This window comes from Trachinotus anak, unplaced genomic scaffold (assembly GCF_046630095.1).
Source record: "Trachinotus anak isolate AG129_WGS33_773 ecotype Australia unplaced genomic scaffold, CSIRO_AGI_Tana_v1 ptg000016l, whole genome shotgun sequence".
NCBI classification, from domain to species: domain Eukaryota; kingdom Metazoa; phylum Chordata; class Actinopteri; order Carangiformes; family Carangidae; genus Trachinotus; species Trachinotus anak.
The window spans coordinates 22,003,510-22,031,497 of record NW_027273867.1 but is presented as its reverse complement, the minus strand read 5'-3'; the positions used below and the strand labels follow the sequence as shown (position 1 = coordinate 22,031,497).

Below are 27,988 nucleotides of genomic sequence, written 5' to 3'. Positions count from 1 at the left end.
CTCTAGATCAGGGATTCAACTTATCAAGACATGTCAAAACCATTAAGTCTCCTTACTCATTTCTGTCTTGTGAATGATGAAATTAGGGGTACATGTTCAAATATGCCCAAAATATGAAAATGTGATTTGATGCCCTTGTTTCTGATCAGTATTTATCGTCTGATATCCATTTTTATCCTTCACTCTCTCTGTTGTTATATGATCACAGTCCTCGTCTATTAAGGACTTATATGGTCCTTGTTTCTACTTGCGGAGTAAAACCCAGGGAACCCTCGGTGCTGCGGCAGCCTGCGCGCAGCCGCGGAGGGAGACAGCATCAGAAGAAGAAGCCTGCTGTCCGGGTCTACTTTCCGCCGGCATCATTTGCGCCTTACAGGGAGAAGGTGAAGTGTCACCAACGGCTGCCAATCATTTTAACATTTTATGCCGAAAAAAATAAGTCCTTTTGATTTTCATCTAAACGGGGTGCAGCTTTGCCGAGGTGCTCGATGAAAGTCAAGTTACCTTATGCCCGTTCATCTTAGAAAACAATATTTTAGGATATTATGTTAGCTGCTTAATTGTGTATGTCATTAGAGCAATAGCTGTCAACTGAAGGGATCCATTTTTTTTTCCTTCTCGTTATCAGAGACTTGATTTCTGCACCGTCTCCCCGCCTTAAAGCCAGCTATTCTGGTTGAATCGAGCCGAAAAGCGATTCATCATCTGAGGAGACCCGACTGACTGCGTCGAAATGGGGGTAAGCCTACATTTCTTGCGGTTTAATTTGTTGTGAAATGTCGGTCCAGCTCAAGTTAGCTGGATGGAGTAGCCTAACGTTAACGGCTCGTCCGTGGGGGAAAGGGTTAAAGAAGGCAGAGGCAGGATGCTGAACACGGTGGTAAACGTTTGAAATGTCTAAGCTAGCTGTAAGTGTTCACACCACCTGTCAAACCGCTCAAAAAAACAAACAAAAAAACACTGCTGCTTGTATTTTCCGTTGTCAGTCAAACGGATCTAATTGCTCTCAGAAAGTCATCACATTAGGTTTCCGTCATTAACGCCATTTATCCCACCGAAGCGCGGTAACGACCGGGATTAACGGATGATCCAGCGGCCGCTTGTTGCCTGGACACCGTCTCTTTCTCAGGAACAGGCGCCGGGTTTGTGAGTCAGTCCCGCCGCGTCCGGACTCCAGCCGGTGCGGCGGGACCGGGGCAGGGTGGTAACGCGTTACAGTAACGGTCCTCAGCTGCTATTTCCGTCTTTTTTCACAGCTATCGACCAAATATAAAACCTGTTGCTGCTGCTGACGCCCTCGGTGAACGCCATGAAGAAGGTGATGAATCAAATGGGCATTGGTCCCCTGCAAAATCCTCAGGAGATGAGAAGCAGTGGAGTGCACTTCCACAGCCTCGATGTTAATCACTCAACAGACTAAATTAACGTTTGACACCAACACAGTTTGGTTCCCGATCATTCAGAGCAGAAACACTTATTTAATTTCATTTTTAAGATAATAAAGAGATCATTTCGGCAATGTAACGAGCCACAGAAGGGTCCCTGTGTGCCAACCTGCGTCATTCCTGTTATCTAGAGATAATTAATAGGCTCTTAACAAGCATTTGTCGTTGAAAGTGGCGGAGAGATGCACTGCTTCATCCACCGGTTCCAAAAAACGAGATTACGCTGACGAACATCTGGTGCCAGGCGCTGAACCCGCTGCAGAGGGTTGAGGAAATTCACAGCTCCTAAATACCCGATCAGTCAGCCTGGTAAAGACACGGACGACTCCAGGCGCAAACCAGCCCGGTGGTGAATCATTTGCAGGGGAAAGGCGCAGTTACGCACGGGAATATATAACCTGCTGGTGGTTAAAAAACAAAAACGCAGCCTTGATTGCGGAATATTCTGTCATTCCTCTGACTGCAGTAACTCTTCATCATCACATACATGGTGGGTGTGTGTGTGTGTGTGTGTGTGTGTGTGTGTGTGTGTCCTGCCAGTTCTTCCCAATAAACGACAGCACCAGAGAGTCGTGAGTTTAAAATATTATTTGGAGTATGAGGGTGCGAAGTGGGAAAGATGCACAGAGGGTGGGGGCTGGGAATCAAAAACATGAAGGATACGATTTTTTTTTTCTCTTCATTTTTTTCCACCGACAATTTGGTGCATTTTCAATCAAACACTACATAAGGCAGCGGTGCTGGGCTTGGTGAGGATGTAGATGCAGCCAAGGTCTGGGTACTGAATGGACACGGACAAGTGCGTCAAAATGGTTCCTCAGCAATGGTCAACCCCCCCTCTCACCACCCATTCTTAAAAATGTCGATGGATGGGTCCCAAAGGCAGGTGCTCTCCATTGGGGCAGACACAACCAACACCTCCGCTGTCTCGTCTTACCCCAGCAGTCTCCCAAACCCTCAGTGATCTGTCAGGTCATGAAGGACAATCCCGTTCAAGCTACTAAATTTAGACTCCATGATGTCATTGCTACAAAAAAATCACTGATACACTCCTGTAGAAGTATTGTAACGTGTTATTCAGTGTCCATAGTCAGTAGTGGGGTATTACAACTCAGTATTGCTTCATGGAATATAATAATATCCTGCAGCATGTCTTATTTTCTCTTACATTATTTTAATTGTAGTATCAAGTTTGGTTGTGGAGTCTTTAAAATCAGACTAACATGTATTGTTGGGAAACTGTAGGTCCATTTCTTCAGTAGTGTCATGGTTCATCACTGCTAATGACGTATGATGGGCACTGGTTTCTCCTCTGTTCCACATCCGGGTTAGGGGGGGTTGGGATTAGAGAGCATTCAGGCCGAGTCGTGGAAACGGTGCCGCTCTGTCACGGTTTGTGATGCTGTCCACTACATCGCTGGAGGGGCAAACCGTACACAATTCTGACTACTGCGTGAAAGAGTGGAGGAGGATGGTGGTATGTGTGTGTGCATGGAGGGGGAGTGGAAACTCCCATGTTCAGGCTGTGATTTGCCATCCAGATGGGTGATGTAAGAGTAGATTTGGGTGAAATAGGCGGTGGTGGGGGTGGGGGACAGAGGTTCGGTTGACAAGGCAACTGGGGCCATTTGATCCGGGCCAATCAATTGATAGGGGATGTTGCTGCAGGAGGCAACGATCGGGTTGGTGGGTGAAAGGATGGAAGGTAAAGATGAAACAAAGGTCAGCCACTTCAGGCCTCACAGGGAGACAGGTCACGTTTGGAGCAAAACTGACCAAGATACTGTGATTTAGAGTGAGTGATGGCAGTAGAGAGACAGGGAGCTGCCTTTGCGGTGAGTCACCTTGAGAAGGGTAAAGACTGGGAAAGATGGAGGAGTGGAGGAATGCAAGAAGAGGTGCGTTGATGCTGCTCATGTGCAGCAGGGTCACAGTGGAGGCAGCAATGGTACAGTTTTAGGAGAAAACAGAGAGATGAACACTGAGATAGATAAGGAGAAAAAGAAATATACAATGATGAATGCATCTGCTGATATCCCATAATGCACTGGGTGCGGAAGCTTCAGGAGGAGAGCCAATTGCTATGGAGGATGGTTGGTGCGTAGTGGAGCTCCGTGTGTACTGTGTGTGTCTGAGGCAGGCGGCTCTCTTCTCATTCACGCTGTCTAATCCATATGCGATGTAGCTCTTGACATTATGAGATCTCTTCATTGTAGTGTCTCCATTTCAGTCCTGATGATAATTATCTGTAGCTCACTAAAACCTGTTTACATAATCATACACCACCACATGAGAATGTGCTTTTCACTCTATGAAGGCATCTCAATATAAACACTTAATACTGTAAATAAGAATTATGAATAAATGTAAAAAGCCATCATGAATGCTTGTACAGCTCCCATGTTGAAAACCAATTTTTAATGTCATCCCTCTAATTTCTTTAATTTCTTATCTTAGTCTTTTTTATACAAATAGTTCTTTCATTTTGTACCATAGCCATGTGGAATAATTTTGTCTCCTCACTTAAGGATCAAGGCACAATGCAGAAAAAAAAGAGAAAAAACATATTTCTAGATGATCTTTTTGTACATAATTTGCTTGTAAAAACAATTTTTGACTGCAGATAGAGATGTTGAATTTTAAATAGACTCTTGATGTCCAGGCCTGTATCCTGTTATCCTGCAGGCGAGTCTGTAAATCATGATCTGAACAGCTATTTATTTTGTTAGCAAACTGTGAACTTCTGAAAACTTGTAGGCTCACCTGCTGGCCACTGTATCTGCAATCATTTTAGCTCAAAAACAAAACAGCTGAATTACTGGGGGCCTCAGTTTAATGGTGCCCTCCATGCTGTAGTGTTTTTTTGTATGCATCTTTGGAAAGTTGTAAAGTAGCTTTGACGCACAAAGGCAATTCAGAGTGTATCACATAAGAATGCATTTAGAGAGGTGTTTGTACAGTAATCAAATTGCTATGTGTTTATCGTGATGGGACTGATATTTATGGGTTGAGGCTGACTCTCGGAGACTGGAATAACGGCATGATAATCTGTCACAGACTGTCGTCCTCTCACTCACTCTCAGATTTGACATTTGATATCACTGACGAGCAGTCCTGGCCTTTTAAATAATCTCCAATACACAGTTCGTCATTACATATGTGATTGTAGTTAAACCATATATGTTCTTTTGGTCATGGACTCTGTTGCATAATTGTTCCAGTCTGTCAATATCTCATCAGTGTGAAATAGTGTGGATCCATATTACTGCTAATCACTGATCAGGGTTTTCCAATGCCACTGATTCCACTCGCTTCAAAATGCACTGTGAGGTCACTTTGACATCACTTCCTGTCTGTCAGCAAGGGGTGACTTAGGTGTCAAGGATAACTGGTGGTTTTCCACGCCTTCTTCAACACTAGCGTACAGATGACAAATGACAGGGAGGGTGAGAGGGTGAGAGTACACGGCACACTGAACATTACAGCAGTATTACATAACGCACCTTCACATTAAGTACATCATTAAAAAATTCCAATACTCCCCCTCCCTTCTCCACGGTTGACTTCAATTATTTAGATGGACCCAGTGGATTGGATGTTGCTAGGAAACCTTACATCTCTCATCTACGATCCCATTGGAAGTAGATGCTGTCAATCTGATTCTGTCAACAACTGCCATTTTCTATTGCACTCTCAGACATGTTGCACTGCAGGACGTGACACATAGTTAAATGGTGGGGAACGGCACAAAATCTGTGGGGTGGTTCATTAGTAATGTACTCTGGCAGCCATCCAGGCTTCAACACAAATATGCACAAATATTTCACATATCAGAATCTAATTTAAAGAAAAAACTGTTCTCTGATCCCTCTTCATCACACAGTCTGCATCATAAGTGTGGCACAGACTGTCTCCTCATGATGAAACCTTGGTACAGATGAGTAGATCAGAGTGCAAGAGAGGAGAGAAACAGATGGACAGCCTGGAGGGAGGAGAATGTAAACAAAGTGGGAGGGTGGAGGGAGGGATAGATGATGGAGGAACCCTCTTACTCTGTGTGTGTGTGTGTGTGTGTGTGTGTGTGTGTGTGTGTGTGTGTGTGTGTGTGTGTGTGTGTTTACCAGTCAGTCTATCAGTATTTTCTAGGTCGGTCAGCCCACTGATCTGTGTGATAATCCATTTCTTTGTGTGCGTGGCTACTATGATCCACTGTGGCACCACCAGAGCTACTCAACTCCACTGGACGTAGCAGACCCAGTGAGATACGCCATTCAAAAAGTCTGCACTAAAAAGTGATCTTTTTTTCATTGGAACATCATCAGATTTATTTGAAAAATGGGCTAAATACCAGAGGCTGAGCAAGGCTAAATACCTCATAGTTTAGTGCCAGCTGTGGATATTTCACCAGGGTTTTACCATATGGAGGCTGCTGGTAGAGTTTACATTTGTAGATTTGTAATCAACCCTGATCAAGTTATTACTGGTTGTGAATAATCATAAAATGGGCAGACACCAGCCCTGCAATCTGCTTTTGTCATGTAAAATGACCAATGAGATAAAGTCACTAAACATTAAAATCAAATTATGGAAATTAATTACGAATCTATATCTTAGAGATACTGATCTCAATAATTAATGCCTCCTGCTCTCATTACAGCTCATTTGAAGATGCCTCACCTCAGTATGAGATATGAGACCAGATTGCTCGCTTTGATATGACCCATACACAGATGATATTTTTTTTCAAACCCACCATGTATTAAGTCATAGTCATGTCCCTGTTTGATGAAGATTTGACCAGTGATTTCAGCAGATTAAAAAATGGCTTATCCAGCCTCCCTAGATATGTGGTCCCCCATGCTGTAGGCCAGGCAGGATGCAGAATTCCAGCAGACAGAGCAGACTACACATGTTCAGCATGCACAGTCTGTCCTGTAGCTCAGTATGGAACATCTGGATGCTGCCGAAACCTCCTCAGGTTTTACAGCCTGTTACAGAGCAGAGAGCAGAGAGCAATATGTACTTGAGCATAGTAAATTATATGCAGGAAAATATCCTATAAATTAATTCAGTTTAATCACGAGTGATACTGAAAGCAATATATATTTATGGAATTCAGTACATGGAAAACTGAAATAAATAATATGCCAGGATATGTGTCAGCCTGTCTGGAAAGGTTGGTGTTGGCAGTTGTATACTTGCCCTGGTTTGGTTCAGAAATGTCCTTGAAAGTTAAATTGTCTGTAAAATGAAAATTGGTGGGGGAATATATTGCCCTTGATAATTAGGAGTTCATTTTCTTCACCTCACCCTGCTCATATTTCTTTCATCGACTTGTCAAATATTTATATGTGAATGTGACACGTGTCCCCTGTGGGACTGTATGTGATTCAGTGGAGCCCAGGAGGTTGTTTTTTTTTTTTTGTTTTTTTTTTCCAGTGCATTTCAGGAAAGAAAAAATAAAGAGATCAAAATAACCAAGTATGTAGCCTGAGGAAGAGGAAACTGTTGGCACAAGAGAAAGAAAATCTGTTTTAGATTTCAATTTCCAACACTAAAGTGAAGTCAAAACAAATCTTAAGTGTAATAGTACAAACTGGGTGTTCACTATATTTGCCAGTGTGCAATTCAGATGTATTAGGCATCTTATTAGTACTTCTGTTCATACATCTAAGATGCTGCAGCACTGAAGGGTCTGTTTATATGTTTGAGTCAATGGCCTTGTCGCTTTGGCAGTCATCATCCTGATTGGACGCATGCACACGTGAGCATGAGAGCAGAAGAAGCGAGCGTATAATGGTTCTGCTCTGACGGAGTATGAGTTGAGATGGTTGTATTTATGTTTTGCTTTGTAGTTTCACAGTTTTCCACAGTTAAATAGTGCTTTTTGTTGTGTTTAGTTTTGTCTGTACCTCATTTTGATTGGTTAATATTGTGGTAAGGATTAGGTGATGCTGTCAGGAATCACTGTGAGGTGTGGCAACTGTGTGACCCAGTCATTTTCCCTGTGGTCACTGCCATTGTGTTATTTTAAATTAATATTAAGTACATTTAGTGCATTTACACCTGAGAAGTACAGAAATCCATATTGTAATTAAATGAATGAGTAAGGATGAATGAGAGACTGTTGAAAAGATGGGCGAGAGAGAGAGAGAGAGAGTGACTGAGAGAGGATTATTTTTGTTCACTGGGTTAATCTGTCAGTGTAGTAAACAGCAGTAATCTGATGGCCCGCTGGACACAACTGCCCGGGGAACACTGCACCTCCTAACAGATGGCAGCATGCTCACACACACACATGTACACACACAAACATACAGTGCATGCAGCTCCACAACTACACACAAGAAAACACACACATGGAAAAATGCTCAGGTTTGCATTCGAGCAGAAAATAAACATGCACAACTGCACAGATGGAATAAAAGTATTCCTCATGGAAGAACACTAAAAAGCAGACATCCATGGGGAGACTGTATACACATGCTATACGCTGTGCACAGTGAATCCACACAATACACGCATTCAGACACTACGCAACAAAAGTTCCTTGTTTTTTGGCATTTAGTGTACAAGCCAACTCTTCTGTCCCCCTTCTGTACAGGTACAATTTTCTATTTTTGATGATGATCTGCAATTAATTATAGCAGCAACAATTAATTGATTAGTCAATGGACAGAAAAGGAATCAGCAATTATTTTGATAATCTAATATTTGTTATAGGCATTTTTAAAATCGAAACAGACAATTTGCTGGTTACAGCTTCTTGAATGTGAGGTTTTGATGCTTTTCTTTGTCGTAGCCTACATGATAAGATATTTGACATCACCCTGGGTGATGTCAAATATGTTTGATTGATTTATCTTTAAATGTCATAGAGCAATGTCATATTCAACCAATTACACAATAATCAAAATATCCATTAGTTTAAATTAAGTTGTATGTAGTATTCAGTTAACTTGAACGTCTTCTGGCATGTGCACACATGCAGCATCAAATAACAAGGTCACTTGAGGTTCATGAACACAGAGACAGGGGCGACGTTCAGGATCAGTGTTTAACTAAAATTCATAGGACATAACTTCTTGTCCAAAAAGGCTTATAGGTCTGAGTGAGCACAGAATAGACTTGTTGCTGTTGGCCACACTAAAGTGATGGTGATGTTCTGGCATGTATTGTTGTCACAGTGATAGATTGTTGCACCAAAATAATCATTATGCCTGTTAAATTTGACTGGTCCTTGTTTAATTGGTCATATGACATGTTAACAGCATTTAGATGTTTATAGTGATCTACGGCAGAGGTAGAGGAGCTCTGTATACACAATTGGCCTTAAATGGGAGATTAATTAAGAGAAAAAAACATAACTCAACAATTAAATAATTATTGTGTGAATAAAATAACATGACCGGCCAATATATCCTCTTTTAATAAAAGTCTTTCTAATATACATAAAGCATTCTTAAGAAAAATGCATATTGAACATGCACATACAAAACGTGCAACTTTTTTCCACATACATGTATAAGGCTTAGTTCATGCCTTCACTTCACATAAACTTTGATTACATATAGGCAGATTTATAGAGGTAAGGGGATGTAAAACAAGTCTGGTAGTATATTTGGTTGGCTGTCAACAAGCCATCACTCAGCCAGCTTTTGATCCAGTGAGAAAAAAACAGATGGTAAGCAGCATAAAACAGCCATCAAATCAGTGTGAAACCTCTCCGTCTAAACTAATCCTCATGAGAGCTTTCCCAAAATAAGTCGGCTCTCATCATCAGGCAGAGTTAAACAGAATCTGAATCTCAATATGTACATTTGCATCAGGGTTACATGGTGGCTAACATCTGCCTGATGAACAAATGTCAAGTCATAATGCGTTGCCAGTAGAAAGTAGTCACAGATTTGGCTGCACACTGTGAAAACACTTCCAGGAAATGTCAGCCGTGTTTAGGCTTAAAGTAAAATTGAAGTGAACTTCAAACAGTTAAACAGGCCATTTAAATTCTCAAAACTGATGAAAGAGATTTCCTCCAGCACTGGATTCATTTAATTACACATACTTCACTTTATTCACCCTGCCTCCTAAATCCAATTAGTATGTAATAAATTGTCTCAATGTGTCTGTGCTTTTGAAAACACATCCGTCTGTGCTGAACCATCGTTCAGATCCACATGTTTCCCCACTGGGCTACGATTGATTTCCTATGTCTGCTTGTTCTTTTTGCTACACAGCTTTCTTTTTCTTTGTCTGTTAGGCAGTGGAGTGAAGGAAAATATAGAGATTCAGCTGTCAGACATGATTCAATAGTTCTTGAAATTGATCAGTATTTATAAGCACAACTTTTGTACAATACTTACTGTTGGTGGGACTGATTTTTCAGTCATCCATCCACGTCCGGACACTGGACGTGTAGCTCCAGCTTTCCATTCCTCTGCAGTTAATGTGGAACGAAACCCACAGTCATATTGAGGGCAAAACAAGTATTCTATTAACCCTAAGCCTTATTGCGAGGTGTGTTGCCATTCTAGCATCTGTTTGTTCATCCTCAAGTGACCCCCCATAACAGAAAATGCAATTTGCCATGATAAACTATTGTGACACCACATTAGTTGTGTTTGAACCATGGTTTTTTGGATGGGATGCAAATTTTGTATTTATTTCCATTTTTTGAATCCACATAATAGTGGATTAAATAGTGGATTTTAGAGAAGCTGATGCTGCTGCTGATAATAGACATTTAGCAAGCCCTATTATAGTAATGTAACTTTCTCTATACAGGATGGAAGCATTCTACAACGCATAGGGCTTCCACTGGTTCAACAAAATAAAGAAATATCATTTAGTTCTGAATTTTTGGTTCAGTCCTCCAGACAGGGGGTTTGATAAATTCCCTGTGGGAGGTAAAAGAATAAAATCACGCAGGAACACTGTAGAAGTAATACAATTTTACTTCAGGGCCATAGTGGAAACCTAGACAAAAAAGAATCAGTGTTGGATGTAGTTGTATGTGAAAATATGTAATATTGAATTAAAAACAACTTGTACACTCAGCAGGATTTACAGATTTAGAAGAGGATGGGTTCACATGGAACTGTTCACATCCTGCCTTTCATTCTGACATATTCCTGTTTCTATGTCTCTGTGTTGTGGTGAGCCGAGCAGCTGGCTGACATTCTAGTTCTTTGCTAAAAGCCCTCAGGATGTTCATCCTGGGTCATGCATGCTGGGCAACAGTATGATTTCAGAAAAGGTACTAATCCCCCAGGGGCACATAAGCAAGGACTACACACACACAACCTCACCAATATGATTATTTGAAGGCTGATGGTATTGTTTTTAGGCAAACATTTACCTTCATAAAGCTCAAGCTACAACCGATCTGAAACTGCAGTTGGAACCATTTGGATCGCTGCTGCTCAGAATCGTGAAATTACAGAAAACAAAGCTGCAGGTCTTTTGGTTCTACTGTTGACTCAGACATGCAGACACATGTCAACACGTGTCCATGCAGTGATGGAAAAGGCTCAGACTCACACATAGACACACATATCTATGCACACTAATGTAGGACACTGGTGATTATGAATATCCCAAGATGCACGTCACAGTTACTGTCATATTTTTTTCTTCTGTCCTGTGTCCTGAATGATCCGCTCTCTCTTTCTCCCCTCTGGCCCTTAATTTTCCCTCAATCAAACTGTCCTGACTGCTGTCTTTCTTTCTGATTGCTACTTTTCCTGCTCCTCTCAGACACAGCAGCATTCTCTGTGGTGTGAACAGCAGTAGCCTACATAGGGGTGGTGTAAATTGCAATTCAAGTGGAGCTGTTGAGACGGGCCTGTGCTCTAATGATGCCAGATCTAATCAGAAAGCGTGAAGTTTCCCTTCTCACACCAGGGGATTACGTCTAAGTTTGGATCTCAATCTAGATGTTGTGACCGGCACTAAATATAGAAGAAAAAAGGGATTTAGGCAGCCAAGCATGTTCTCACAATTATTGTGTTATTGATCAGTGGTAATCCTAAGTGAAAAACTGTTACTGCAGCTCCAAGTAGGCTGTTCAGGGGATTCTTTGGCCTTCTTTGTTTTCTCTCAGGACCATGAAAAAAATGAAATAGTATTCATCCATCTATTTATCTATCTATCTATCTCTCTATCTATATATATATATATATCCACACACACACACACACACACACACACACACACACACACACACACACACACACACACACAAAAATACAAACACAGATATATATCTGACAGAACCAAGCTCAGTGATCTTGTGTTTGTGTGTTTTCACAGTATGGACGGTCGGACAGCTACCGCGTGGCCACCACGCAGGACAAGGATGAGAAGGAGTCGCCCAAGAAGAAGGGAGGCAAGGATCTGGATGACCTCAAGAAGGAAGTTCCCATAGTGCGTACACTGCTTCCTACTTCTGTGACCTCACTGACATTTCCTGAAACTGAACAACGTGCCCTAGATGCCAGTAGGGCCACCACACCTACTGTGGTGGTTTCATATATCATTGTTGTTTCTTTTCATCTACCAGATTTATGGCACATGAGAACACATAAAGCTCATTTAAATTCAAAACACAACTAGTTGTCTTCACAGAGAGAATCAACAAAAGCCTTGAAGTCCCAGCTGAGTAGTGAGGAGTTCATAGAAAGTGCGTCCTGGCCTCACTCCAGCATCCATAGAGCTAGGATCCAACTGTAATCTAATCTCCCTGTTTGAAAAGAAGAAAACAGACGTAGTCGGCCTATTTCATAGCAGTTGGTGCACAGTAGTGGTGCAGTGTGGTTTGAGGTAATATGCCAGAGCAATTTAATCCTGTTGTGGAAATCCATTTTCTCCTGCATGGGGCAGGAAGCCAAACCCACAGGATATCCCTTTGATATAAAACCATATGAGTGGTTCAGATAAACAAAGTGATCTCCATTATGTCAAACACCAAAAATAAATCCCCAACTTCTTTTAGGGACATTTGTGAAATACAGAAAATTAATTTTGTAAAACTTATTGCATGTGTGATTTATTTTCAATGTGATTGTGAATAGATTTGATCATTGTCAGGTGTTTTAAGTTTAACTTCTCTTTTCATTCTTTGTAGACGGAACACAAAATGTCTGTTGAGGAGGTTTGTAGGAAATACAACACTGATATCGTCCAGGTAAGTTTTTAAATCCAAGTTTTTCATTGGATTGTTTCTGTCCAGATTTAACCTCATGCTTCTGCTCACCAACTTCTCCTTTAACCCATCTTTTCTCTCCATTCCCTCTGTCCCTATCAGGGTTTGACCAATGCCAAGGCAGCAGAGTTCCTGGCCAGGGATGGCCCCAACGCCCTGACTCCACCCCCCACAACCCCAGAGTGGGTCAAGTTCTGTCGCCAGCTGTTCGGTGGCTTCTCCATCCTACTGTGGATCGGTGCCATCCTGTGCTTTCTGGCCTACGCCATCCAGGCAGCCACAGAGGACGAACCCGCTGGGGATAACGTAAGTGCAAGGTTGTAGGGGATGATTTGTGATAGAATAAATTCTCAGTCCACCACCGTGTGTGCTGACGAGGCTTGATGATTTAAAATGAAACAGAGCTGTTAAAGTTACTGCTATAATTAGAATTAACTTGAAATATAAAGATCAGTACATCTGAGGGGCGAGATATCAAAAACCACCAAAGGAGGACAGAGAAAGCGAGTTGCTGCTACTGTGTGTGTGCTCCCTGCCGCCAGCATGTCACTTTACAGAGCAATTTGCTGAGTCACTACTCCTGAGGGATGTCTCAGCGATAACAGATGTGTCAGCTTTTGTCCAAATCATGCCAGCCGACCCATCTTTAGAGTGACAGACACCATCCTGTTAGCATCATTTTTGGGCCCGCCGCAGGGAGCGTATGACTCCTGGCAGTGGTAATGGGAGGGTAAGAGAAGGGCGTTCATGGGTCAGCACTGTTTCATGTCGGGTCAGAGCGAAGAGTAACGCTGGGGACTAAGGCTAAACGGCTCTGACACACAGCATGAAAGGACAAAATACTTGGTTCAGACCACAGGGGAGGACTCGGGGTGAAACAACTGTGATGAGTCACCATGAGGAACTGAGACTGTATCACACACCCAAAATATAACTTCACACTCCGATAACCGGCCACAGTTATGTCAGAAGATTATTTAGAAGATAGGATTTAGACCTTCAAATGGTGATCCTTTAAAACACGAGATGATAGTCAACCTAGCACAGTCATAAGACCACTGATGGATGTAGATCAAGCAGATGGACAGCCTCCAGGTCACTGAGTCTACATCAAACCACTTGCTGTTGTGGTTGTCAGCTGCAGGACGTGAGACTGGATTGAAGGGCTTCAAGATGATTTGTGTTATTTCTACAGTTTAAACTTTAGAGAAGCATCAACTTCCTGAAATAGCTTCTTTATCTCTCACTCTCCTCTGAAGTTCAGTGTTTCATGTCAAAATATCTGACTGATGATTTATTCTCTGTCTCTCCTGTGGTCTATTTATTTCACTCCTTCCTCTCATGTGATAGATTTTGTGAAGTCATTTAATTAATTTCTGCATTAAATATGAAAGTCTCACCTTTCTTTCTTCCTCCTCCCTCCGTCTTTGCCTCTGTAGTTGTATTTGGGTATCGTGCTGTCAGCTGTCGTCATCATCACCGGCTGCTTCTCCTACTTCCAGGAAGCTAAGAGCTCCAAGATCATGGAGTCCTTTAAGAACATGGTCCCTCAGGTACCAGACACCTAACAGTCCTACACCAGGATTATGTGGAGATTTTTTGTGACAATTTCTGACAGATTTTTTAAAGGGTTTTTACAAAAATTGCAACTTTCAACTTTGTGATTAAAGATGAACAAGAAGCACTGAAGAGATACCAAATTCAGGTTCAGGTTTATTATTCCTTAGCATTGATCTTTTTTGTGCAGGGTGTCTTATGTAAGACATAAAGGCATCGATTTCAGTTTCCTCAAAAAAAGGCCTTAGAAGTTATTAAAAAGTATGAGAAATGATTGTTATATACAGCTGGGAGGTACTGGCAGGTGCTGGTGTTAGTAAATTCATGCACTGGGTAAATAATTCTTGGCCAAATCATCCCTACGGGTTTTCACTTATATTTTTCATATTTTTCATTTCATTTGGCTGATATGACTGAGAAATATTTAAATTTAACTTTAAAACAAGGTTTTTGTAATATGTTGAGTCTAAAAGATTTTATCAAAAATAGTTTGTCCATGTCTGGTTTGATTAGAGCATGTTATTAAAAAATGTTCATTACAGCCATAACTGTATGTGGCCCTCTGAGTATATGATACATAATCATACAGTACTTCACACAGTCATTCCTGGAGGACTGATGAAAACTGATATGATATTTTATTACATTGGGCTCCTAGCTATTTGTTAAGTGGAAAATTCTATTTTTCTGACAGTGTCATCCTGTCACAGCTTTCACACGATTCCTCTGATTTCCTTTTCCACCTTTCAATTACTTTAGTTTTTACACTTAACTCCCTCATCTCTGACCTTTCTCTAAATAGAGTCTTTAAAGATATTTGTGGTTTTTTGGCAACTTTATAATAGCTGACTGTGCTTTTATCCATTTTTTTTTTTAATTTTAAACAAAACAAGAGGATCATTATTTAAATGTAATGCCCCTAAATATAATCCCTGTCCCTCTGTTTCTGTCTCTCTTTCTCTGTTCCCAGCAAGCCCTGGTTATCCGTGAAGGAGAGAAGATGCAGATCAATGCTGAGCAGGTGGTGGCCGGAGACCTGGTGGAGGTGAAAGGAGGAGACAGGATCCCCGCTGACCTCCGCATCATCTCCTCCCACGGCTGCAAGGTGAGCTACAGGCACAGATGCGCTCCTGTAATTATACAGACACAAGAAGATAATGTGACTAAGGTGCCTTAGAGTATCAAGTTCCAGTCTCAGCCAAAAGTAATCAGAGTTAGACTAATTCATTTCATCACACATTAGATTTCTCATTCACCGACAGTGGCCAGTAGTAAAAATGTAGTGGCACAGTATAAATCAGTGATGATGTAAGTAATAGATGATATTAATGTGACATAAGTTTCTGTCCACTCTTTATGGAATCCACCTGATGTGTTGGTTCATGAATTATTAACTAAAACTAATAATGCATTACTCACAATGTAAACTAAAACAGCTTTGTAAACTGCTAACTCAAATCATCTTCATGCACTGATTTTCAGAATAGTGCAGGTACGAGCTACAACCTAGAGAAATACAGATGACTTGTTTATCTTCATACTAAAGTCACACAGACTTTCAGTGTTTTTACAGGTTCTCATATGAACTTTCATTCAGTCTGAGAACGTTTGCAAAGAAGTTAGATTTTTATGAAACATAATGTCTGTATTAAAATACAAGAAACCTCAGAGCATCACAAACAATCATTTGTGGTTTGTGTGTAGTCTTACTATGAATACACTCAACCAGCTACTCACTGCTTTATATTCCTCTTTCTCTCTCTCTCTCTCCCTTTCACACACATAAATCAAATGGTTATCTTCTGCTGTTTCCAGGTGGACAACTCATCCCTGACTGGTGAATCAGAGCCCCAGACCAGGTCACCTGACTGTACCCATGACAACCCCCTGGAAACCCGCAACATTGCCTTCTTCTCCACCAACTGTGTCGAGGGTAAGGTCACCATCACCATCATCTCAATACAAAACCCAAATCATCATCATATTCTTCATATATACTGTGCATATCCTCCACTGTTAGGGTTAGCCTCTCTTTCATATGTGTGTGTCTGTGTGTGTTCACTCATATGAACACGTATGTTTGTATTGTTCTGGTTCAGCACTCAGACTAGGGTGACCAGGCGTCCGGCTTTAGGCCGGACAGTCCGGATTTTCAATGCCCTGTCCGGGCCTGTCCACCTTTTTGGTGTTATGGAAATGGTCACCCTAACTCAGACACTACTGCAAACAAAGACACTACACATTAGCTTTTACTGTCGGCCACGATCAAAGTGTTTGCTCTGACGCAGCAGCCGGTGACATCACTGGTCATCAGAGGAGCCCAGTGGTCAAAATGTGACCTCATGTAAACTTGTACCTGTTCCATTTCAGTTCAGCCGGTTCAGTTCATGATATGACTGAAAGACCCTATAACTTACACTGTGGTGCCCACAGTGGTGTATTAGGAAAGAATAATATATGGCACCCCCTCATGGGCTTACTGTACATTACATGTTGCGTTATCCATCAGAATCAGGTTTGTTGCCAAGTAGGTTTTCACATACAAGGAATTTGCTTTGGTCTTTTGGTTCAAGCCATCACTGTTCATCTGTACCCGCCATCTTTATATTTTATTCTTTGTTCTTTTTTTCTCTTCTCTAGAACAGATAAAGACATATATTATTTTTATGAACCCCACTTCCTCTCCTCTCTTTCTCTAGGAACAGCTCGTGGTATCGTTGTGTGTACTGGCGATCGTACAGTGATGGGACGCATCGCCACCCTCACTTCAGGCCTGGAGACTGGCAAGGTGACATGTTCATTATTATTCATTATCTGACAGTGGACTTTTGGATTCATTATAAGCCAAATAATGGAGGTTGCTTACTAGAAACAGAGTTTTTTTTGGCTCATTGATAAATCAGTTCTTAATGTAAAGACAACAGTTTATTCAAGAAGATGTGCTTGAGCTTCAGTGCTTGTTTTTTTTTTTTTTTTTTAGGAAGATTTAGTTTCTTGGTTTCATCAGGTGTTAAAACAAGCTATTTAGACACAATAACTGCTAGCATTCATCCACTTCAGTCAATGTAAAAATCGTCTTCTACTCCTCAGACGCCCATTGCCAAGGAGATCGAGCACTTCATCCACATCATCACGGGCGTGGCCGTCTTCCTCGGCGTGACCTTCTTCATCCTGTCGATCATCCTAGGTTACACCTGGCTTGAGGCAGTCATCTTCCTCATCGGTATCATTGTGGCTAATGTGCCCGAGGGACTGCTGGCCACAGTCACTGTGAGTTGGCAGAATAATGGGAAACTAGTGTAGTAATTTAATAGTGTATTAATTTGTGAGAGGAACATAAATTCTAATACTTCTAGTGTGTGTTTGTGTTTACAAGGTTGTTGATCGTTTGTGTGATTCCTTCAATCTGTTGTTTTCGTTTCTGTTTTTTTTTTTTGTTTGTTTGTTTGTGTGTGGGTGTTTCTCCTCAGTTTCCAGTATTTTGTGTGGACCTGGGTCAAACAGTGTTTTCATTTACTTAATATATCAGAAAAAATCTAAGAAGGTACACTAAGTCATAAAAAATAAGGTGTTTTTGACACAGTGACATTTTTCTAAAACAGCTCTTTTTTTTTTTAAGTGTCACGAAACACTACCATTAGAGGACCCTTTATCTGTCCAAACAGCATCCAACTCACATCCATCGACATTAAAACTAGACATTATTTATAGTGCGTTTCACCTCATAAATAAGCCACACTCTGTAGATTGTAGATTTTGTGATTAAGAGACTGATCTTGCACTACTAAATCTACTACAGGTATTCCCAACGTTAAATGTCATGAGAAGTTTCACCCATGTTTGATTGTGTGCTTTCTGTATGTATGTGTTAGTGTAACTGTGTTGTGTTTTGTGTCATGTACAGTGTTTTGGCTGATGTTGTCTCATTGTGTCCTGTTTGTTTTTGTCCCTGCCTCCACTTTTTCTCTGTGCTTGTGTGTTTTCTCTGATTTGTGATGTTGCTGTATGTCTGTGTGCATTTGTGTGTATTTTTGTGCTTTAACATTCTCTCTGTCAGTATCAGTTTCTGTGGTGAAGGTGTTGTATTGTCTCTTTCCATCTCTCCTCTCTCTTTCCTAAGGCAGCGCCATATGTGTTTGCATATGTGTTTCTCTCTCCACCTTCCTCTTTGTATGTCTCTCTCTCTCTCTCTCTCTCTCTTTTCCAGGCCAGTCGCGGTGCTGTCTGCAATGACAACGACTAGCTAATGTAATGACATTAGGCTAATGACTAGTCCATGAAATGAACTCGGCCTCCTCTGCTTGGCCTTGGCTAGTTCTGTTTGGCCCATGGTTCTTGCCGTACTTGGCATGATGACATAATGCACCGCTGCTCTGCTTCACCGCTTCACTCGTTCATGCCTCTTGTTCTCTGCATCGCTCGTTGGGCTGTGTTTTTATTTTTGGAAGGGGTTTTTAGTGCATTTTGCTATAGATGGATGTAGAGATGAGCAGGATTAACATCTCCAGGAGTCCGGGTGGTTTAGATCTAGGGTGTGGTTAACTGTTCTAAATGCAGTATGGCACTTGTGTCTGCTCATTGGCAGAAGTTATTGTGCCTGGAGATGTTCATCTTTACTTTTAGTTTATTCACATAGATGCTAATTATTTTTTTCTCTTTCTCCTTTGGTTTGTTTCCATTCTCTCCTCTTGTATTACTCTATTGTCGAAAACTTCTTTCCTCCTGTCTGTCCTTCCTTCCTCTGCTGTTCCTGCTTCCTTCTTTGCTCTTGTCTCTCGCGTCTCTCCTTTCTCAGGTGTGTCTGACACTGACTGCTAAACGAATGGCACGTAAGAACTGCCTGGTGAAGAACTTGGAGGCCGTGGAAACACTCGGCTCCACCTCCACCATATGCTCTGACAAGACGGGCACCCTGACCCAGAACAGGATGACTGTGGCCCACATGTGGTTTGACAACCAGATCCATGAGGCCGACACCACTGAGGACCAGTCTGGTGAGATTTTCCTCTCTCCCCTGCTTTCATGCAGGAAAGTCTTTAAAACGTTGTCTTTCCTGCAAAAAAATAAGAATGTTATGACCTTGGTTTCTCTGGGACAACATAAACTACTGGCCTGCATTCAGCATGAATATCTGCCAAGTGTCAAATGTCATGTCACCTGTCATGTCATTACCGTTTTGTTTAAATCAAATCATTGGTCTTAAATTTTCCTAAGGCTTTGCCTTTTATCAACATTGCATTGAAGACTTTCTCTGATCACCAATTAAATCAAAACAAAAAATGTGTATCAAACAGGCCATGAAAAGTGTCAGACTTCCTGCTTGGTTAGTAAATCTAACTATATTTTGTTACAAGTGATGTTTAGTTCCATGAAGTGTTGATTTTAAACCACAGAAGAAAGGGTGGGACAAGAAGGTGGCTGGCCCACTTGGGTGGATGCAAAGGGCTGAGACACTTGTGAATAAATGTTCCTTTTCCCGCTCATTCTCTAGGCTCTTCCTTCGACAAGAGCTCCACAACATGGGTGTCTTTGGCCCGCGTCGCTGCCCTGTGCAACCGTGCTGTGTTCAAGGCCGGCCAGGAATCTTTGCCCATTCTAAAGCGTGAGGTAGCCGGAGATGCCTCAGAGTCAGCCCTGCTGAAATGTATTGAGCTGTCTTGTGGCGCCGTCAAGACCATGAGGGACAAGAACAAGAAGGTGGCCGAGATCCCCTTCAACTCCACCAACAAGTATCAGGTCTGTCCCCTCTGTTTACATGTGCACCTGGAAAAAGAATTCATGTAATCACAAACAGACCGTACCAGCTCAAAATAACATGAACAGATTTTATAGTAAACATGCAAAAACACTGCATACTTCTGCAATGATTATGATACTGACACTTGAATCTTTTCCCATCAGCTCTCAATTCATGAAACTGAGGATGAAAACAACAACCAATACCTGCTGGTGATGAAGGGGGCCCCAGAAAGGATCCTTGACCGCTGCTCCACCATCATGATGCAGGGCAAGGAGCAGCCCATGGACGATGAGATGAAGGAGGCTTTCCAGAATGCCTATCTGGAACTGGGAGGACTGGGAGAGAGAGTACTGGGTGAGGATGATAGAAGATAGGGAAACAAAAGATCACAGTTTGGAATTTCTTTAGAATTTGAAGGAGTTTAGAAATAAACTTTGATATATCCTGTATACAGTTGTATTGTATCATTCTGTATTTATGATTCATTCATACCTCTTACTTCTTTCCTGATTCCTCTAGGTTTCTGCCACCTGTTCATGCCAGAGGACAAGTACCCCAAAGGTTTCGCCTTTGACACAGATGACGTCAATTTCCAGACAGACAACCTTTGCTTCGTGGGCCTGATGTCCATGATTGACCCTCCCCGTGCTGCTGTGCCTGACGCTGTGGGCAAATGCCGGTCTGCTGGCATCAAGGTGGGCACCTTCCAAATCTGACATTTAAAAGACTTCAAAAGCAGAACATTGCATCCACCTTAATGTGAGGGCCATGGACGAATGTCACACATATTTCTGGAGGAATATTTTTCTTGATTTTTACTCATTCTTCTCCTACTGCTGTCCTTCTCTCTTCTTACCCGTTCATTTTGTTTGATTTTCCTTCCCTTTCATTTCCTGTCTCTTCATCTTGTTCCTCCTGTTGTTTTTCAGGTCATTATGGTGACTGGTGACCACCCAATCACAGCCAAGGCCATTGCAAAGGGTGTTGGCATCATCTCCGAGGGCAACGAGACAGTGGAAGATATTGCTGCACGTCTCAATATCCCCGTCAGCCAGGTCAACCCCAGGTAAGACAGAAAACAAAAAATGGAACAGGTATTCGTGTAGCTTTATCAGCATTGCGGCAGTAATAAAGGATATTTTATTCCAGCCATAAAAGTTAGTTTAAAGTTAACTCTTTATATGACAGTAGTTACTTCCACTGATTGACTTACTTCATCTGTGTTGTGTAGGGATGCCAAGGCCTGTGTGATCCACGGCACAGATCTGAAAGACCTCAGTCAGGAGCAGATGGACGATATTTTGAGGAACCACACAGAGATTGTCTTTGCCAGAACCTCCCCACAGCAGAAACTCATCATTGTAGAGGGCTGCCAGAGACAGGTACTATACTTTACACACATTCATATACAGGTAGACACAGATAAATGCATACATGCACATGCAAACAGGGGCTTGTAGTAAAAAACAGAAGTCCTTGGTTTTCAGCATTTTCGAACCAAAACCCTAAAGCCTCCTATTTCTGTCAGGGTGCCATTGTGGCTGTGACAGGTGATGGTGTGAACGACTCTCCTGCCCTGAAGAAGGCCGACATTGGTGTTGCCATGGGAATCTCTGGCTCAGACGTGTCCAAACAAGCTGCCGACATGATCCTGCTGGATGACAACTTTGCCTCCATCGTCACAGGAGTAGAAGAAGGTGAAGGACAAACGAAAGAGGGGGAAAAATAGGGCTGTGAAGAGATAAATACTGAATTGATGATGGGGTGGAGGGAGGATGTGAAGAAAAGGGTCTAAGTTTAAATGTGTTATAGCATCATGCCGAAAAAGGAACTGTTAAAAGGTTTTCAGATCAGTTCAACAGCACATGTGTGTGCAATAAACAGTTCATCCCATTTAGTCAAGACAGTACATACTAAAAGAAATTCACTATCTTTTGACTTGCTCTTTGGTTTTTTTTTGTTTCTTTTTGTGTTGCGATACAGTGAAAAAAAATAAATGAAATAGAAGAAATACGGAAAAAAATCTGGATTTGAAGAATTAATCACTTATTATTGAACAGTATTCTTTTGTAAAACACTACATGCTTACCTTCTTAAAAAAAACTAGCTCTGTTGACTTATGTGCAGGATCTCCCTCACACTGAGACCTGTTCTTATCATCCCTGCTCGTTGAGTATTCAGCTATACAAGAGTCAGTATTTATTTACACATTACCTCCGTCCCTACAGGCCGTCTCATCTTTGACAACCTGAAGAAGTCCATCGCCTACACTCTAACCAGCAACATCCCAGAGATCACCCCCTTCCTGTTCTTCATCCTGGTCAACATCCCACTGCCTCTGGGCACCATCACCATCCTCTGCATCGACCTGGGAACTGACATGGTGAGGGAACAAACAGACACGTGACCAGGCAGCAACACAGAGAGACACCAGGCTCACTCACATACAATAGCATGCAGCACGAATGTGTTTATGTCCAGTCACACAATAAGAGGCAGAAGCCAACATGTCTGAATTCAAAATCCCAGTCACTGGTACACACACACACACACACACACACACACACAGCTTTTTTCAGTGCTTGCGTGCACTTGATCTATGAACACTCATGCATGCACAATAAAACAGCAAACATCAGCTGTACATGAACATGTGACACGTATACATCTATGTCAGACAGGTACCCACAGAGTAATGCTTAGTAAGTATCACCAGGGCAACACACAGGGGAGGTCAGGGCAGTGATGCAAGAATGGTCATTACTACCATATTTACATTGAAACAACGGTGCAAAATGAATTGCAGGAAAGACACATTGGAATAGTGAACCAGTGTAAATTAATCAAATGTAACCACTGATATTAAACATGATGCAGGGATATTAGGGATATTCATGGTGAGCCAGGCTCAGTGAAGATGTGGTGATGGAATAGTCAACTTTAAAAGTCATCACAAATGTTTAGATGCACAGTGCAAAGCATTCTATGTGAATGTAATATGCAAAACAATCATTGAAACCCAGCGCTGAGGCTGATTTAAAGGTTCTATCTAAAGAGTACGTACAGTATGTAAAAAGGACACTGGGTGGCAGTGTGGGACCACCACTGAAAGAAGCTCACTCAAAGTAAATGGGTTCAACAAATAGAATTAAATGTCCGAAGGGCTGAGTTTGAGTAATTGTAAAGCAACAAGGGACCACAGAAAACATTATAGAGAGGCAGAGAATACAGTGACTCCATTAGAAATAAGGGTCAAAGAAAATAACGTCTTTGTGGTGGAGATGAGATCTGTGACTGAAGAGATTTTCTGTTAGTTCTCGTGTGTCTGTACTTTCTCACCAGCTAAGCTGAATATGAGCTGAGGTCTCCTGGCCTAAAGGAGTCCATATGGAAACAGATATTGTAACATTCCCTAATATCTGAAATCTGTTTGAGAGCTCTTTGACAAGAAGGATGTTACATCCGATGTTACATCCGATTCTGTCAAGTTCGTCATGCTTGGAAAGTTTAGCATGAGAAAATAAACCAAAGCACCACATTCCCATTAATAAATGGTTACATTTTATCCAGAGCCAGCTACAGACACAGTATGAACATGAAATTACACATGAATATCCCCAGTATAACAACAATGCCGTCTCTTTCTCACTGTCTTGTCTGTCAGGTACCAGCCATCTCTCTTGCCTATGAAGCAGCAGAGAGCGATATCATGAAGCGCCAGCCCAGGAACCCACTGAGGGACAAACTGGTCAATGAGAGACTCATCAGCATCGCCTATGGACAGATTGGTAGGTGCCATGTTTGTTATTCCACATACATTAAGTCTGTCAGTATTGTAGAAGGTGCTTTGTGTAGCATTCACCAAAAAACTGCTCCTATAATTTTTAGATTTTAGTATTGTTGACAGAAATCTGTCACACACACTCTAGGCAACAAATGCTCAAGAGAGCTTCTAGATATTGGCAGATATTTCCTGTCTGACTGCACTGTGATGCTGATATTGTTCGACAGCAGTCAATAGCACCATCTGGAGTCTGTCTGGTGAAATTTTATGGTCTTTTCTTCTAATCAGCACATTTTAATGCGATAAATGTAATGATTTATAGTAAATTTTGGCCAATGCCCAGTGACCCTTGTTCTCTCTCTTTCCACAAAGTCTTGTAGTTTTACATACAGTGCATCATCACATCACATCACAATATTCTGTGCATCTTTAGGGTTTATAGGATTTTAGTCTAGTCTAGTCAGATTAGCCTAATCTCAATTACTGATCAAAGTGTGTGTGTGTGTGTGTGTGTCTGTAGGTATGATCCAAGCTCTTGGTGGTTTCTTTGCTTATTTTGTCATCATGGCTGAAAATGGTTTTCTGCCATCTGTGCTTGTCGGCATCCGGCTCAACTGGGACGATCGCTCCACTAATGACCTGGAGGACAGCTACGGACAGCAATGGGTATGAGTGATCTGAGACAGAGCTGGTGTTCTTCTAGTTCAGTTATTTTCACTGGCATTAAGGAGCCATGGGGCCTGATGCAGAATAGGAGGATGTCTCTTTCTCTGTTGTTACATTCTCCTGTTGTGTTCAGTGGTACTGTATCAGGTCAGTCATACATACATGTAGCTCCAAAAATATTTCGTGCATAATGAGTTTAATAGCACTAATTTCTGAATGATGAAAAACATTAATGTAAATTAATAATAACTAATGGAAATTCAACAGTAATTCCAGATAAAGCCAGACTGTCTGAATCAAAGGGCAGCAGCTTCTTCCTAGACTCAGCATTTTGTCCCAGCGTTCATCAAACTTCCATCACAGACGAGACGGATGATCTGAAAGTCATACGCTGTTTATCTTTCTCTCTTTCTCCTTGAAGACCTATGAACAGCGTAAGATTGTGGAGTTCACTTGCCACACAGCCTTCTTTGTCAGTATTGTGGTGGTGCAGTGGGCAGATGTCATCATCTGCAAGACCAGACGTAACTCTGTGTTCCAGCAGGGCATGAAGTAAGTACAAAATTATGTGGAAGCCCAAAGCTAATGTCTGCTTTTGATATCGTACAGCAAACATAGCCCACCAAGTCTTTTCAATCACAGGGGATATTCATCCCTTTTCTGTGGATTCTACTTTTTTTTTTTTTTTTTACCATAGCCTCACCATCTTCACATTTGTTACTTGTCTGACTTAAATAAACTTCCTCCTTTCTGCATTTATTGTCTTTCAGAAATAAGATTTTGATCTTCGGCCTGTTTGAGGAAACAGCTTTGGCTGCTTTCCTGTCCTACTGCCCTGGCATGGACTTGGCACTACGGATGTACCCACTCAAGTAAGTGACATCACACATTGATCAAAAGAGTGAGCTAACAGCAAATCAACACCTCAACACAATACCATAATATTCTGTCATATTCATATTTCATATTTATTTTCAGGGGCAATTACCATGTTTTCTCTGTGATGACAATGCAGTTATATTAGATTACAGTCCCCTTCATTCTTTCCCTCTTTGAAGTCAAGTTTATTTGTATAACACAGTAAAATGTCTCAGGGCTAAGCTATGCACAATAGCAAATATCACTATCATTACTAGTCAATAATAAACAAAATAGTGACAGTACTGATTTTTTCTCTGTTTAATCAGTACTGTAGGTGCTACATTGTGTTTCGGTTCCTTTTTGGAGCTTTGCTCCATGCACTGCTCTCATCCTGTCCACCATCCCTCCCGTTCTCTCTCAGGCCCAGTTGGTGGTTCTGTGCATTCCCGTACAGTTTCCTCATCTTTGTTTACGATGAGATCCGAAAACTCATCCTTCGCCGAAACCCCGGAGGTATGATGGCACACAAACACAAACATGCACATACACTGGTACATGGAGTTGGTTTCATTGGTCTAATGAACTACTTAGGAAGGAAGCATTTATTGTATGCTCCTGCAGTCAAGCTGGCATAAAACTTCAGTTGTAGTTATATCATTATGAGTAATATTATTAATTTTCATTACATGACAGTTTGGTTTTTAAACAGTGAAAGAAAATACTGACTGTAGCACTGCACCTGTAAATGAAATCCTTAGGTAACTATTTTCTCCTTCTCTTTTTTCTTGTTTCCCTCTTTTCCTCTCCTCTTCATCTCTGCAGGCTGGGTGGAAAAAGAGACATACTATTAAATTATCAAAGCATCATTTACTTCTCACCCCGACCTCCCCTGAACTCATCCCTCCTTCCCTTATCTCCCTCTCTCTTTCTCTTTCCTCCCTCCCTCCATCCATCCCTCCTGTCTTCTCAACATACTCAAACTGTACAAGAAAACTCTGTTTACTCCCCCACTCCAGCCTCTCCTTCCTTATCTCCTAAAGAAACAAAAAAAAACAAACGCCAAGACAACGAGAGGACCAACGACAGAGGAGGAGAGGATGGGGGAGAGGGTGGGTTTGTAAATCTTCCCTGTCCTCTCTGTCCCTCTGTCCTCTTTTTTTCTATCCAAAGTCTATTCAGCATTAGTCTGCCAGTAACACTGTTTGTGCCGATGCTTATTACTACACCGTTAGCTGCAGCCACTCTTCGTATGTGTACTTACACTACAGCGCTATGTGGAACTGAATAAAGATTATAACGAGAAGAATAAAGACAGAAACCCGACTGTTCCACTTGCGATCTTGCCAAGCAGGACAAAACCACGGCAGCTCCCGTCTAGACTCCTGACAGGCCATTTGAGTGGGTGGGTGGCGTTATCTTTTTGTTTTTTGGTGTTTTTTTTCCTGCCAGAGAAAAGCCCCCCGGATCCAGCTCTCTAATCACTGCCATTTCCTGCCATTCACCTATTTTACTTCTCTCCCTTCTTTCCCTCCTTCTCTCTCCCTCTCATTCTATTGACTCACTGCCAATCTTCAAACTGCCGTCCTCTCCCCTGCCTCCTCTTCCTCCTCTTCCCCTATTAATAAAGAATCAATCTCACCATAAAACCGAAGCACTCACTCACTCACGCCCTCAATAGGGTGGAGAAAAAAAAGGTCACTTCCTCTGCTTCCCTCCCTTCCTCCCTCCATCCTCCTCTTCCCCCTGTATTTTTTCTGCTTGTGTTGTTGTTGTTTTCTAATAGACAACTGGGTGTTTTTTAAAAACAAAATTGTTCGTAAAAGTTTTATGTTTTTCTTTTTTTAAGTGTGGAGTGGGTCGAGAGCTGCTTGTTTTCATTCGGACATGACAAAGCCCACTGTCTCTCCCTTCCTCTCTTCCTCTCCTTTCTCTCTCACACTTCTCCTTTAAACCCCTCCAACTGCTTCCCCCTCTCCGCCCTGCCTGTCTGTCCCTGTTTGTCTGTCTGTTTGTGAACACCGTGCAAACCCTCCGTCCTTGTAAACTTGCACCCACCTTCACCACCTGCCTCCTCTTATTCTCCCAACCTTGCCCTGCCCGCAACCTCCCCCCTCAACCCCACCCACCCTCACCGCTGTTAAAAAAAATACAATCTTTCTGTGTCCTCGGAAAAAGAGATTTCTCTCCAATTTCATTATTTAAATCAGTGGAAATATGTAATAAGGCACTGTACCTTAACTTGCAAAACAGCAGCAAAAAAAAGAAAATGAAATAAAATAGAAGGATCTCTCTTTTTTCAGCCTGGTCTCCAGTTTGTTTTGTGTGGAGTTTTGTCAGAAAATGGAAATAAATGCTGTGACCAACTCTTAAGTATGGATGTAGTGTCAAGTCATGATTTCTACCTTTTAGAGTTTCAATGAAAATGTGAACACATCACGTCTCAATATGCCATTTAGTCGACATGATTTCATGGAAATGTTGTGGCTCAAGTTTATGAAAACTCACCGGAAGATGAAGAAAGCAGGACTGATGAAACCTGGTTCTGCACGTATTCTTCTACAGGCCCATTGATCAACTGCAGACTTCCACACCCTAACAGGTATCAAATGACAGTTTTCAGGAAAATGAGCTTTGTCACATAGCTGAAAAAAATGTTTCACCACAAGGTCCATTTAGTGGCTGTGTCATGTGATCTTCATCAGCGGAGCCAGATGTTCAGATTTCCTTATTTC

At 41.8% G+C, this 27,988-nt stretch overlaps 1 protein-coding gene across 3 annotated transcripts; it reads left to right on the top strand.

Moving 5' to 3' along the window:
• Positions 1-250: 250 nt before the first annotated feature.
• Positions 251-27,631, top strand: atp1a3a (ATPase Na+/K+ transporting subunit alpha 3a). Of its 3 annotated transcripts, none has more exons than XM_071499576.1 (24): positions 251-383; positions 629-739; positions 11,757-11,870; positions 12,571-12,630; positions 12,751-12,954; positions 14,088-14,201; positions 15,176-15,310; positions 16,021-16,138; positions 16,905-16,993; positions 17,296-17,475; positions 19,001-19,199; positions 19,697-19,941; positions 20,107-20,299; positions 20,465-20,640; positions 20,875-21,011; positions 21,177-21,327; positions 21,474-21,642; positions 22,174-22,328; positions 23,610-23,733; positions 24,250-24,395; positions 24,817-24,947; positions 25,166-25,267; positions 25,678-25,769; positions 26,079-27,631. In XM_071499576.1, exons 2-24 carry the CDS (start codon positions 734-736, stop codon positions 26,105-26,107), a joined length of 3,069 nt encoding a protein of 1,022 aa, XP_071355677.1. In that variant the 5' UTR covers positions 251-383; positions 629-733; the 3' UTR covers positions 26,108-27,631. The 3 variants fall into 3 exon arrangements, with proteins under 3 accessions (XP_071355677.1, XP_071355676.1, XP_071355679.1); XM_071499575.1 differs by having other exon boundaries at positions 333-481; XM_071499578.1 differs by lacking the exons at positions 251-383; positions 629-739; positions 11,757-11,870; ... (5 more) ...; positions 16,905-16,993; positions 17,296-17,475 and adding an exon at positions 18,310-18,453.
• Positions 27,632-27,988: the final 357 nt, after the last annotated feature.

Excerpts from the sequence above, each read along its gene's own strand:
- atp1a3a (XM_071499576.1), top strand. Across the intron at positions 11,871-12,570 it reads TCAAGAAGGAAGTTCCCATA|ACGGAACACAAAATGTCTGT; the intron begins GTGCGTACACTG and ends CATTCTTTGTAG. Across the intron at positions 22,329-23,609 it reads TCGACCTGGGAACTGACATG|GTACCAGCCATCTCTCTTGC; the intron begins GTGAGGGAACAA and ends CTTGTCTGTCAG.